This window comes from Aptenodytes forsteri, unplaced genomic scaffold (assembly GCF_000699145.1).
Source record: "Aptenodytes forsteri isolate BGI_AS27 unplaced genomic scaffold, ASM69914v1 Scaffold192, whole genome shotgun sequence".
NCBI lineage: Eukaryota > Metazoa > Chordata > Aves > Sphenisciformes > Spheniscidae > Aptenodytes > Aptenodytes forsteri.
Window position 1 is genome coordinate 640,937 of NW_008794891.1, and position 13,680 is coordinate 654,616.

The 13,680-nt window shown below is 53.2% G+C and overlaps 1 protein-coding gene across 1 annotated transcript in view; it reads left to right on the top strand.

The window, feature by feature from the left end:
- The window catches only part of HADHA (hydroxyacyl-CoA dehydrogenase/3-ketoacyl-CoA thiolase/enoyl-CoA hydratase (trifunctional protein), alpha subunit), a 25,637-nt gene extending 12,362 nt beyond the window's left edge, over positions 1-13,275 (top strand). Inside the window, exons 11-20 of the mRNA XM_009275133.1 lie at positions 2,625-2,734; positions 3,024-3,158; positions 3,814-3,985; positions 4,702-4,788; positions 7,111-7,251; positions 9,072-9,140; positions 9,525-9,720; positions 10,632-10,746; positions 11,337-11,482; positions 12,654-13,275. Coding sequence (XP_009273408.1) covers positions 2,625-2,734; positions 3,024-3,158; positions 3,814-3,985; positions 4,702-4,788; positions 7,111-7,251; positions 9,072-9,140; positions 9,525-9,720; positions 10,632-10,746; positions 11,337-11,482; positions 12,654-12,799 — 1,317 coding nt within the window. The 3' untranslated portion in view covers positions 12,800-13,275. The remainder of the gene's footprint in view (positions 1-2,624; positions 2,735-3,023; positions 3,159-3,813; positions 3,986-4,701; positions 4,789-7,110; positions 7,252-9,071; positions 9,141-9,524; positions 9,721-10,631; positions 10,747-11,336; positions 11,483-12,653) is intronic.
- The last annotated feature ends 405 nt before the right edge of the window (positions 13,276-13,680 follow it).

Genomic DNA, 13,680 nt, shown 5'->3' on the forward strand with positions numbered 1-13,680 from the left:
GTGGGCATGGTGGTGTTGGGTTGACGGTTGGACTCGATGATCTTAGAGGTCTTTTCCAACCTCAATGATTCTATGATTCTATGAGAGGCTGTGGAGTCTCCCTCCATGGCGATATTCAAAACCCAACCGGGGACAATCCTAAGCAGCCTGCTCTAGTTGACTCTGCTTTGAGTGATGGGGTGGGGCAAGACAATCTCCACAGGTCTCTTCCAACCTCAACTATTCAGTGGTTCTGTGATTCTGTGAAATGAGCCTCTATTTCATTCTTCCTTTCCCTTCAGTTCTTTAGTTCCCTGGCACATCGGTTTTGTTTAGCACCAATAATGACTGTTAAGGGAAGTCAAGTCTTTTGCACGTTAAAGCCCAGAAGACTTCACCTCTTGTTCTGCTTGCTGCTTTTCCCCTTCGTAGGTCCAGCCAGTGGTGAGGCTGAGCAAGTATTAGAATCGTAGAAGAGGTATCCTCTTGCAGAGGTGTAGGTACACGCGCATGTACAGACACAGAGTACACGCACGACTGGCTGCACGGAGCGCAGTGCCTTTACTGATGACACCCACAAAACCCAAACCGCTCACAGGCACGGCCAATGTGAATGACTGATGCTGTTCCTCCTGGTTGGCTGGTCAGAATTGAAGTTCACGTGCGGCAATAAGTGCACGTGGGCGCACACCCACCCCTGCGCACACCCCTTTAGTAGCTGGCTGTAGATGTTTTATCTGTCACTTAGTTGGCCACAGGGCCCAGTCTGACCAGCTGCTGGCAGATGGACCTCATGTCCTAAATGTCATCCAGTCCTGCTTGAGGTTTGCTGGTGACACGCTTGGGAAAACAGGAATAGAGTTTAATATGGAGGTAGGACAGACTGTGGTGGGCAAGTCCAAGGCTTGAGCGGGCAAGCGTACTCACCGGCGGCTCGCTTACGGGTGACCCTTTTATTCCACACACATACACAGTCTTTGTTTTCCCGTGCTTGTTCATCCTCATCTTGATCCCTCCCTTCTCTGCCTTAATAAACAACCTGCACCTAATTAGTTTTTCCTCATTGGTCCCAGTTTTGCTATGTCTGTACTCAAATTTGGTATTTCTGATACTGATGAGGTAATCCTGGCTGCCCACAGCGTCACTGGTATGGTTACCTGGACACTGCTGGCTCTGCAAGACCTGACTCCCCAGAAGACCCACAACACTCCCATCTGGTTATCTCTGCGTTTGGGTCCTCTCTCACGTCGCTGCCCCTTAACCGCCGGTGAAATCCATCCGCCCCCACAGTACTATCTGTAACTTTCACCAGCTTCTTAACGCTGCTATCTGTCACATCCCGCAGTCTTTCCTGCTATGCTTAGTAGCTCCTTTTGTTGTCTTCTGGTGACAAGGTCCTGGTCTGAGATGTAGCAGTCTGCCTCCTACCTTAACAGTGACCTCCTGGGTATGCCCCATCTGTTCTGGTTATGCATTCCACCCACGTTTGGTCTGGTGCTTGGGAATAAAAGGCTTGGGATACTCTGTTCCTTACAGAAAAGAATGAATGTGTTTTCCTGAGAATAGCAGCAGGATGGAGATCTTCCCAGAACCCTCTAAAGAATAATAAAGTGTCAGTGTTGTGTGTTTTGGGGTTTTTTTAATGCCTCCCTCTTTCCCCTAGGACAGGAGACTTGCAGATTCTCTTCCAGGCTTTGTGATTCTGATATTTTAGCAAGCCTCTAACTCACAGGACAGTGGTGAAGGAAGATACAGCCTGCTCTAAACTACGTTGCATTGGCGGCTTTCCTTAGCTGACTTGGCTTAGACAACGTTAGTTTTCTGTCGCCTTACGCTATCTTTTGTCTTCCTGACTACTTTCCCATTTCATGCTGAGTGCTGGGAGGTTATGCAGGCCTTTGATTTTGTTGCCTGTCCGTGATTCTCCGAAAATAGTATCAGGTTACTGCTGTCAGTGAGAATTGGCCTGTTTAAAGATTTTTCTCAAAGCCTGAGGGCAGGGCCCTTTCACCTGGAAGCCACTGGGGCAGTGGCCCCAGCTAGTGCAGGATGCACATGGGGGAGAAAGAGTCCCATGTCAGTGAAATACAGTCCTGCCCCTGGGGAAGAAGAAGTGGCTCCTGCATTGATCTCAGAGGACCCCGCAGCTGCTGGCTGGCCGAGACAGCCGGGTCGTTTCTGGCTTACCGTCACACCAGTGAACTGGCAGGGAATGCTCCTCCCAAAGCTGTGCTGGGAGGGTGGAAATGAGCTGTGAATGATTCAGTGGATAGGAAGGAGATGGACATGGAAATACCTCTTGTTCCCTGACAGAACCCCTGCCCCTCCAGACACGAGTGTTAGAGGTACACACTCTTTCAGATGCTTTAAATTATACTGTTTATGGGAAAGGACATTGAACAAGCAGTTTCCTACTGCTTTCTGGCAGCCCGTAAGGGAGGTAGTGGTGCAAAGCGGGCTGTGCTTAGCACAGAAGCTGCCTCTCTGCAGAGGATACCTATGCCTTGTCCGTTCTTCCAGCTTACTCGTCTGTGCAGTTACACGGGTGGCTGTGCTCTCCCCTTGCCGTGTTTTTGATGGGTGCGTGCTGGAAGTGAGACAGCTGTTAAATGCCAGACTCTGCTTCCTTCTTCCCTTTCTTCCAGAGCTTTGGCCAACTTGCAGTGACTAAGGAATCCAAGGCGCTGATTGGACTTTACCATGGGCAGGTGCACTGCAAGAAGAACAAGTTTGGAACACCTCAGCGAGAGGTCAAGTAAGTGCCAGCGTGGGATGCCTGAAGAGCAGTGGGAGGGCCTCTGCTAAAAGGGTCTTGGGACCGAGTGGCCTAGAGTCCCAAAAAGAAGCGTAACAGAGCAGAGAGATTTCCAGCCTCCAGAAGGCTAGTCCTCTGCAGTTTGGAGGTCTCGCCCACGAGTGAAATCTTCTTGCGTGACCTCGCTAAAAATAGTGCCTGGGTGGACAGGATCTGTGCAAGTCTGACAGCAGCAATGGAAATTCAGCTATTTCTAGCTTTGAATGTCCCCTGGTCCTTTTCTACGCAGGACTCTGGCAGTGCTGGGAGCAGGGCTCATGGGAGCTGGGATCGCACAGGTTTCAGTGGATAAGGGACTGAAGACCATTCTGAAGGACACAGCACAGCAAGGCTTGGACAGAGGACAGCAGCAGGTCTTCAAGGGGTATGTGAGTTAAAAGGAATTTGCTTGGGATGGGATGGGGCGGGGCTGCCTTCAGTCAAAATACTCCTCTGCTTTCAGGCAGTCAGGAACTTCTGACACCTCTGTTCCTTTGGAGTCTTCTACCATCAGATGTCACAGAAATGCTTTCTTTTAAGGTTGCCCTATGCAGTGTGCTGGGATATTGCTACGAAATAGGCCCAGTGTATTCAGCCTTAGCTGCTTAGGTAGGTAGATGACCTAACAGATGAATGCTTTAGCTTTCAGATTCAGCATTAGCTTATAGAGCTAAGGGGGGGAGGGAGTAATCCTGGCTGCCTAGAGGCCCATGTCATGGGAGGCATTGGGTCAGACTTCTGAAAAGCTGGATTTCGTTCCCCTGTCCTCCTGGCTCAGCAGTAATAGTGCTCAGCTGTGCATGGTCAGAAATGCTGGCGATTGACCTTCAGACTGATGCACCGGCTGAGTTGTGTGAGCATGGCTCTCCTTTTTCCAGATGGAAGGAGGGGCCAGTAGGCAGAGTGACAGTCCTGCTGGATTGGAGATGGTGTTTTGGGTCCCAGCTCCAGGAGGGAGGGATGCCCTTGGCGTTGTGGTGCCACCTCTAGCAGTCTGGGCTAGCCTGCCCAGGAGCCATGACAGAGCTGTCCTTCCCTAGGCTGAACGGCAAGGTGAAGAAGAAGAGTCTGACATCGTTTGAGAGGGACTCCATTCTCAGCAACCTGATGGGCCAGCTGGACTACAAGGGCTTTGAGAAGGCAGACATGGTGATTGAGGCTGTGTTCGAGGACATTAACATCAAGCACAAAGTGCTGAAGGAAGTGGAGGCCGTGAGTATCAGATCTGAGCAGCTTGTGCTAGATGTGGCCCCTGTATGGCGGAGACTCAGGGTGTCCTGTCCTGTGATGCTGGCTTTGTCACATCTCCTTTGTGCTGTAGTTTGGTGCTTGGTGCAAGTTATTTATGTCAGTACATGGGTGAGTGTCAAGGGCAGCCTTCCTATTCGCTAAGGATATTCACTGTTCAATAAGGGGTCACTAGTTCTAGCTGAATGGGGCAGTTCTGACATTCCCCGACTCCTGGGAGCTGCTCCAAAAAAACATTGGCATGACAGTAATGTCTTTTGGTGTCTCCACTTTCTTTTGGTTCTTTACTTACCATCTCTAGCTTGCTGCCACTGCTCTTTTCTGTTCAAGAGCACATTTGGGGAGATAACTGTGTGGTAAAGGAGCTGGTCTGTGCACCTTTCTGAAGTCCCGCCCTGCAGTGTCTAATGTAGTTGCAATGGTCTGGCAGAAACGTGGGGGCTCTGAGAGTAATATTGCAGACCTGGGGAGAGTTCAGGGGAAGACAGATCTGGCTGACTTGGGCTGCTGCTTTAGAATTAGTTTCTAATGCTGTCTGCCCTGACAGAGAAAGTCAAGTTTGCCTTGTTTGTCAGGGTTACCAGGTGGTGGTACTGTTCTCTCAGGGCTCTGCGCATCATGCTCTGGATCTGACTCCGGAGCCTGTGCATTTACGCTGTCTCTTCCACCCCCTGCCACAGGTGATCCCTGCTCACTGTATCTTCGCCAGTAACACATCTGCCCTCCCAATCAGCCAAATTGCTGCTGTTAGCAAGAGGCCAGAGAAGGTGAGTACCTGGTGCCACGTGCCTGCTATGAGTCTGCTCTGCGCTGAGCTGCCTGTTAGTGGCAAACTGGCTTTGCTGTAGGTGAGCGCTGGGATCTTCTGCTTCCTCAGAACGTGAAACAGCTCATCCTCTGCCCCCAGTGCAAGCTTTGAACAAAGAGCTTGTGGTCCTTGGTCAGGTAGGAAGGGGATGAAGGTGGACTCACCCCCAGTGTGATGTTGGCGAGGCAAGGTGCGGTAGGGAGGTGAGAGCACTTCAGGAAATGTTAATGCACGCAGCGGGGCAGAGAAGCTATGGAAGGACTCAAGCTGAGAGAATTCCAGCCGGGAAGACTTCAGTCATTTTGATAAACTGATTAGACATAGGAGTGACTTGCCATGATGGGAAAATGCCTTCTCGGGGAGAAGGCACTACCCTAAGCAGCAAAAAGGGAAGAAAAGTCGGTGGCTGGAAGCTGAACTCAGAGGTGCTGAAGCCTTGGTCAGCCATGGGATCAGCACCTGAGGAGGTGGTGGGGTTTTCTCTCTGGCTCCAAATGATCCATGTGAACAGGATACCAAGAGCAGCATAGCAGCTTGTGGCAGAGTTTTGGAGCAGAGGACTTCTTCATCCCTTCGCTTGAAGTCTAAACAGCGTATAAAGTAGTGTTATCCTCATCCCTTAGCCCAGGCAAGCACAGCTGAGTGGGAACACTGCTTCACGTGGAGCAGCCTGCCCTGAGGAACGTGCTTGGTGGAGTTACCATCTGAAGGGTGTGAATGCGCTGGATTGGAAGGAGTCAGCTGTGTGCTGGTTTTCATTGCCGTGTGTGACTGCCAAGGGCACCTGTGATACCTGCTAGTGTGAGGCTGGCAGATCTGACACGGGCCCTGCAGGAGACCAGACATGACACCGCAGCGTCTGAAGTAGTGTGAGGGATCTGCGTGACCAGGGGGAGTCGCCTCCCGAGGGCTAAGCATCAGTCTAGGGCGGCCTTGATATAAAAAGGGAGAAACACTTCTCCCTCATTTGAGGAATCTGCTTTGCCTACCTGGGGCTGCAGAAAATGAAGGAAAGGGCAAGCAGTTCTCCTGTGAGATAGTCCCATCTCCCTCTCTAAAACAGGTGGGATGGGGAGGCAGTAGCAGCTTGGGCAGAAGGAGGGGGAAGCTCTGGAACTCATCTGGAAAGTGTTACACAAATGCAAAAGCACAGGTGCCCTTGGCTGGTTCCCTAAACTCCTACAAGGGTCTCGAGTACTGCCCTGGTCAGTACATTGCCTCCGCTGCTTGTCTTCCTGCAGAAGTTCTGTGGACGTCTGCAAAGGTCGTTGAGTAACAACGTGTGTCCGCTCTGTTGGAGGTTCCTGTGACCTTCGTGAGCCTCTTCCTGGTTTGCTGTCGGACCTTGGTTGCGTCGGAAATGCAAACTGAGTCAATTTGTTCATACTTGCAAATAACATCCTCTTGCTGTATAAATTGCCTGTGTAATGGCTCTTTATGGGGAAACTAATAGGAAATCAGTTAACTAATTAGTGTATTTTCTTTAATTAGTTTTGCAGTCTGCAGCTCTCCTGCAAGGTGCCTCTGACTTATACAGATCTTAGTGCCAAGTGTGGCTTCCAGGAGGCATGAAGGTGACATGCTGATTACATGGTCGTGTTAAGAAAGTGAGGCACACAGCCGAATAATCTCCACTTGAATGCTGTTCCCAGAGGAAGGCTGCACTTACCTCTGTAATTAGTTTCTGGAAATGTGCCTTCTCATCCTTAAATTCACTTCATCACAAAAAAAAAAAAAAAAAAAAAAAACCCAAAGCAGAACGTTCACAAGCAGAACACAGGGACTCTGCTCAACATCTGTCTCTGTGACTGCTGTTCCACTCTCATAGTCCAGAAGAAGCACCACCCAGGCGTGTGGCTCCTCTGCCAGCTCAGATAGTACCTGCAGATCACGCAGTGCCTGTAATTTGCCTGGGGACTTAGCTCGGCTAAGACTCCCAGGCAGGTTTTGCTGCCAGACTATTAATAAGTACAGAGAGAGCTGAGCAGCACGCTTGGTCCTGTAAGCATTATACCTAAATCTTCACTGAGGCAAGAGCTGTGGGGCATGTGCTGTGTCCTTGGGAAAGCCAAGGAGGGAAAGGGAGTTGGAGAGCACTCCCGTCAGAGAGGGATGCAGCGGAGTGTGTGGCTGAATGGCTAGTGCACTGTGGTGGTGGGTGCTGCAGCCCATGCTGGCCTGCTTCCCTCTGCAGTTGAGCGCTTGACTTGCCCAGCAGATTACACTGGGAGCCAAAGTCTGTCTTAACCCTGCTTAATCCTGAGCTCTTCCTTCTGCCTAGGTGATCGGGATGCACTACTTCTCCCCTGTTGACAAAATGCAGCTGCTGGAAATCATCACCACAGACAAAACGTCCCAGGACACAGCTGCTTCCGCCGTTGCTGTTGGCCTCAAACAGGGCAAGGTGGTCATCGTGGTAAAGGTGAGGGAACACTGCGCAAAATATGAGCTGGGGTAATAAATAAGGGCAGGCTTGTGCACTAAGGGGAGGCCAAAACATGGCTGTGAATACACTGGCATTAGCTACTCATGCTGAGAAGTAAAAATGGAGGTTAGAAGGCGGCAGGTGTCCAAGTGATCCCTCAGGTGTCCTCTGGAGCAGCCATGGAAGGCCAGAAGTTGCAGGAACAGTCTAATCGGCCAGCACAAGATGCTGGCAGTCCTGTTCTACACAACTTCATAGAATCATAGAATAGTTTGGATTGGAAGGGACCTTTAAAGGTCATCTAGTCCAACCCCCCTGCCGTGGGCAGGGACATCTGCAACTAGAGCAGGTTGCTCAGAGCCCCGTCCAACCTGACCTGGAATGTTTCCAGGGATGGGGCATCCACCACCTCTCTGGGCAACCTGTGCCAGTGCTTCACCACCCTCAGTGTAAACAATTTCTTCCTTCTATCTAGTCTGAATCTCCCCTCTTTCAGTTTAAAGCCATTCCCCCTTGTCCTGTCGCAACAGGCCCTGCTAAAAAGTCTGCCACCATCTTTTTTATAAGCCCCCTTTAAGTACTGACAGGCTGCAATAAGGTCTCCCTGGAGCCTTCTCTTCTCCAGGCTGAACAACCCCAACCCTCTCAGCCTTTCTCCATAGCAGAGCTGTTCCATCCCCCTGATCACTTTCGTGTCCCTCCTCTGGACCCGCTCCAACAGGTCCGTTATGCTGAGGACCCCCGAGCTGGACGCAGTGCTCCAGGTGGGGTCTGAAAGGAGGCTGAAATCTGTAGTGGCATCCGAGATGGAGCAGAGTCTGGACAGGACTCTCACCACCTCTTCTCCCTGGCAAGCTGCAAGGGCAGAGGGGCCTGTGAGCAGTAACCCTCCTCTTTCTGGATTTAAATCTTTTGTGAGAGGGGGCAGAAATAGACATGCAAGTGTAGGGGAAGAGCTGTACCAAGCGGAGGCGGAAGACTGAGCACAGCACAGCGAGGCAGGAATTGAGAACAAACCGCTGTGATCTGTAGGAAGAGGCAGCAGAGCCTCAAAAAAGCCATGGGCTTTGAGTGGTTTGTTAGGCTGACAGCTGCTGTTGAACACACGGCCCTCCAAAGGGAGCTGGTCTCATGTTCTGTAGTAGAAAGCATCAGTGATGCTGTTTCAGCTGTGTGGGAGGTTCAGCCAGTGGGCTCAGGGCAGTTTGAGTGTATTTTTGGATTGGTCTCTTCACTGATGTGTGAGGTTGCCAGCAGCGCTGAGCAGGTCTCTCCTGTGGTGCTGGGAAAGCTGGCTTGTCTAAAAATGCTCTAGGCATCTCTAAAGGCCAGTGGAGATACAGTGCTGCTTCTCTAACCCTCATCCCCACATCAGATGCATCTCTGAATGGCAGTTTGCAGCTAATCTGTTGCTTCCTGACTTTGTGAGTAATATCAGAGGTGAAACATCTGGTTTACGCCTGTTTCACTTGTGCTGAGCACCCTTTCCCCCTATCAGCCTGTTGGGCTTGGCTGAAGCAAGGGGAACTCTGCAGCCTGCTTGGGACCTCCAGGCACTGTTTCAAATAAAAACACTCTGGTGGGAACTTCCAGGGAGTAAGTTCATGGAAGTCTTCGAATACTGCTGAGCCCTACAGGAAAAAAATATTCTAGCAGTCGATAACATGCTGTTAGAAATGGAGTTCAGTGTGTCTGCCCTGCATGTCAGTGCCTGAACTGCAGCCTGGGCTGTGAAACGCAGTTCTTGTGCTGCTGAGAGAGGCCGTGTTCCTGCAGTTTGTACTCACCTGCCTTCCTGCTGCACTCCTCTTCCCTAGGACGGGCCTGGCTTCTACACCACCAGGTGCCTGGGGCCGATGCTGGCAGAAGTGGTCCGAGTTCTCCAGGTGTGTATCCCATCAGCTACCGAGCGTCTGCCAAATAGTCATGTAAACTCTGCTGCTTCCTTGCCCCCGATCAGGCTGACCCCAGCCCTGGCCAAGAAGGAAGGTGGGTAACCAGCCCCGGTGCCCATGGTTGTCCCCAGCCTGCTCTTGGCTGAGCTGTGGTCTGATGAGACCTGGTGCAGGGCAGTGATGAGGCTCCCCACGTGGCACCAGGGGAGAGTCAGGACTGGTGCAAGCATGATTACACTCTCCTGTCTGTAATCAAACGGCTAATGGGGCTGGTCGCAGTCCGTGGCTCCAGATAAGCAAGGGCTTTCTGCCCCCGCGTGGGTTTTCCAGGACCCTCACCCAGAGATACCATTGCTTCCCCTTCTGTTCCTGCAGGAGGGCATTGACCCAAAGAAAATAGACGCCATCTCTACGGCCTTTGGCTTTCCTGTGGGTGCTGCCACGCTGATCGACGAGGTGGGTGTGGATGTGGCCACGCACGTGGCTGAGGACCTTGGCAAGGCCTTTGGCGAGCGCTTTGGAGGAGGCAGCATCGAGTTGTTCAAGCTCATGGTGGAAAAAGGCTTCTTAGGTGAGACGCTAGGCTGTTTTAATTGAACATGTTTCCCTTTGTTCAAGGAAGAGTACTAGCATCCATCAGCCTCTTCTGCCTCAGGTGAGAGCAGTCAGAGAACAGCCCTGGGAATGGGTTGGGAATCCCTCCCAGCTGTACCCTGGGTAGACCTTTGGCTGTGGCCAGACCTTCCTTTACAGAAATGGCAGCAGCAGGCAAAGATGCTGCCCAGAGCAAAGGCAGCAGACAAGATCTCATGAACCTCTGTCTGGCCCCTTTGTGAAACCTGCACAAGCGCTCTGGGACATGGGGAGCAAATGGCTGGAAATAAACGTGCTCAAGTGAAACAAGCCCTGAACTGAGGTTTAGAAGCTCCGTGCAAGGAAAGATTATGGCTCTGTCTGCGTGGCAGAAGCTGTGCCCTGGTGGCACTGGGTGCCAGAGGCAGCTGTGCCTCTGAGCATGCCAGGACAGAGCAGCGTCCGTCAGTGGGACCTGCACTTGGACCATGGTAGCTCTCACCTTCCAATGACCCTTGCTGTGACCAGACCCCTGGCAGAGAGGGTTGCTCAGGAGATCTTGTCATCTCTGTGCCTTGCTCCCAAGTGTGGACGAGGACCGTGTCTTTTTGCTGCTCTGGCCACGGAAACGGTGGCATTATTTGACTGTCCTCTGGACCTAGTGAAGGCATTAGGGCCTGGCAGAGTGGCAACATCTTGCCAAGGAGTCAGCTGGACATGGGCCCCCTTCCCTCTGTCCTTGGTGAGGCAGCAAAGAGGCTCGCTCTGAAGCGGAGACGCTGCCTGTGCTGGGAGGATCTGCTCATGCTAACAGAAGCAGGAGTCACAAGAAGATCAGAGGTGAAGGTGTCGGGAGCAAACGGGACACGTGGCAGGATGTGACTGTCTCTTTTTTTTTATCCCCGGCAGGTCGCAAGGCAGGGAAAGGCTTTTATATTTACCAGGAGGGGGTGAAGAACAGGAGCGTGAATTCTGGCATGGATGAGATCTTGGCACGGTTTAAAGTGCCAGCCAAACCTGAAGTGTAAGTAGCTGTGCATGCTTGAGCGGTGGTGTGGGCTGGCTCTCACCCCAGCTCCTTCTGCCTCTGAGCAGCGGCACAAGGGCTGCACCAGGCAGCGCTGGAGGACGGTGCTGAACATGGAGTCACTCCAGATGGCATTTGGCTGTTCCCAGCTGGCGTGCAGGGGGGCAGGCTGTTGGCTCTGGAGAGCCTGTGCTAGCAGGAATGGGGCATCCTCGAATTTATCAGCATTTGCTTGGGCACCTTTGCAGAAAGCTTTTCTGTGGTGGGGCTTGTCCGGGCAGGCGGGTTGGTGCAGCCCCTGCCGTGACCTTCCTGGCGTCAGACCTGTTGTACAGCCTGGCACCGAAACATCTCCTGGAGCAGTTCCCATCTGGCCTGATCGAGCCTTTGGCATTCTTACGTGTCTGCTTCAGGACACGTCACAGAACTTTGTCCTTATCCTCATGTGGACAGGGACAGTCTCAGTGAGAAACCGTTCTCTCCCCTACCCCAGGCCTGGCTTTGTCCCCAGTCTGTGCTGGCTTCACGTGCTCCTCCATCCAGCTGCTGTGTTACCTGCACAGCCCTTACAGACTCTTTCCTTGCAGCTGTACTGATGAGGACATCCAGATGCGCTTCGTGACGAGGTTTGTGAACGAGGCAGCCATGTGCCTGCAGGAAGGGATCCTCAGCAATCCCGTGGAGGGAGATATTGGTGCTGTGTTCGGCTTGGGCTTCCCGCCGTGCCTGGGAGGTAAGCGGGTTCAGCTGGGGTTTGGGCTAGGCTGCATGGCTTGGCTCAAAAGCTTCGTAGTGGGCTTGCCTAGTGGGCTCTAGCCACCAGAAGCGAGTCAGCTGTTAAGGCCAGGTTTGAGCCGCAGTCTGACAAGCCTGAGTGTCCTTCTCCCATGTAAAGCCTGAGCCAGAGAGGTTCCTCTAGCGTTCCCGCCCCACGAGAGGTGGCAGCGAGCCTGAGAGCTGCTGTGAGACGTTTCTGCCAGGACCCTGTGGAGTTCCTCTGCTGGTACACAGCTGTTTCACAGAGCTGTGGCTGGTGAGGGTCAAGGGACTCTAACCAGGCCGTTTGCTGTGTCTTCGGGCTTGAATAAGAGGGCAGAGCCATACTGGCCCCAGCCTCATCAGTACTTCCCGTGAGAACTTCAGCGGAAGAGCTTTTACCATGCCTGATAGTCGTGGGGGTGTAGGTTGAACGGGAGACTTGCAAAGGCCCTACATTTTTAAGAAATCCCTGGCTTTTGTGCAGCCATACGGTGCTCGGTGAAAAACGAGGCTCTGGTATCTCATCTCTTGCTGCTGCTACTTGCCTGGGCGGGCGGGCAGGCGTCTTGCAGCACTTCTGGAAACCTGGTCTTGTGCTGCACACAGAGTTGAGAAATGGTGCCCGAGGATGCACCGTTCTCCCCGTGCCTGCACGTGGCACGGATAAAGCTGAGCTGATAAACCTCAGCCATGGTGCACAGCACTTCTCAGGCCAAGGTACTGGCCAAGAGCATGGGCGAAGTTCTCCTGGCCCCATCTGCAACCTGGCTGGGTGGCTGTGGCCATGGCCAGGGCAGTGGACGAAGCATGAGCTGAGGTTTGGGTCACAACTGAAGGATACTAAGGGCTCTTGGGCATGAGGTGGTGCTTCTGCTGAGTACCTAGCACTTTCCCTCCTTGAGGCAAGCTCAGACTAAGGGAGCAGTCCCAATTATCTGTGCCCCAGCTTGTCCCCGGCAATCCAGTCTGCCCTTTCGCTCAGCGCAGGTGGGCAGGCAGGGAGCAGGGTCCTGCGTTGCCCTGCCAAGAAGCTGGGCATCTCTTTCGGAGAAGGACGGATTGGCCGAATCCAGTGCTCTCACCCTTCCAGGCACCTTGGTGCTTCTCGCTTCCCTGTCACAGATGTGTCCCCCTGTCCCCGGCAGGTCCCTTCAGGTACGCAGACTCGTACGGAGCCAAGCAGCTGGTGGACAAGCTGCGGAAGTACGAGGCCGTCTATGGCAGCCAGTTCACGCCGTGCCAGCTGCTGCTGGACTACGCCAACAGCCCAAGCAAGAAATTCCACCAGTGAACGTGGCCTGACGTTGCCCACCCGTGACACACCGACAGCTTGAGCCAGGGTGACCGGCTCTCCAGCAACACCCCATTCTCTAGGTTAATCTGCAAAGCACCCGGGGGAGGCAGGGGAGGAAGGAGGCTGGCAGCGGATTGCCTCGTGGCTTGTAGTCATTTCAAGTGCCTTATCAGCTGCTGCGTGTTGGGCACGTCCATCCCATGCCAGCGTGGGCCTGGTGGCTCCTTGCTGGAAGAGAGAATTTCTTCTGTGTTCACCTCCACGCTGCGACCTCCGGAGCTCCCGGTCTGGCAGGCAGCATCCAGCACACATCTGGCCCTGAGGCCTTGCCTTTCCGTAAACCTCCAACAATAAATCCCCGTCTCCTGGGTTTGGACTCCATGCCTGCTTCTCCTCCCCTCTTGTTGGGGCAGCAGCCTCTCAGCACCGAGGAAGGGAACTGCTCGAGTCGGAAATAAAGCGTTCAGGCAATCCTCTGGGGTCCTCTCTGTGCTTGCCGGCTGCGAGACCCACAAAGGGGCTGCTGGCGGTTGCCGGAGGGTGGGGAAAGGCAGGGGAGGGCGGCAGTGCAGAACAAAGACCGGCTCTGTCACCTCTGCCATCAATCAGGGTCTGCGAGGAGCCTCTGGCTCTTTTGTCTGGGCCCGAGCGCTGCCACCGGGGTTATCCTGGCAGATGGACCCGCCTGTAATTGCAAATCAAGCAGCCAAAGGCCAGAAGGGTCCCCCGTGGGGAGAGCTCAGTTTAAACTAAAAGGCTTTAAATCTCTGTGCACCTGTCAGTAATTTCAGAGCTGGCCTGGCCTCCGCCTCCCCGGCTCCCCGCCATGCGCTGTCTCCTCGGGCTCCAGCCTTTTTCCTGTGCCCTGGCAGGGCTTG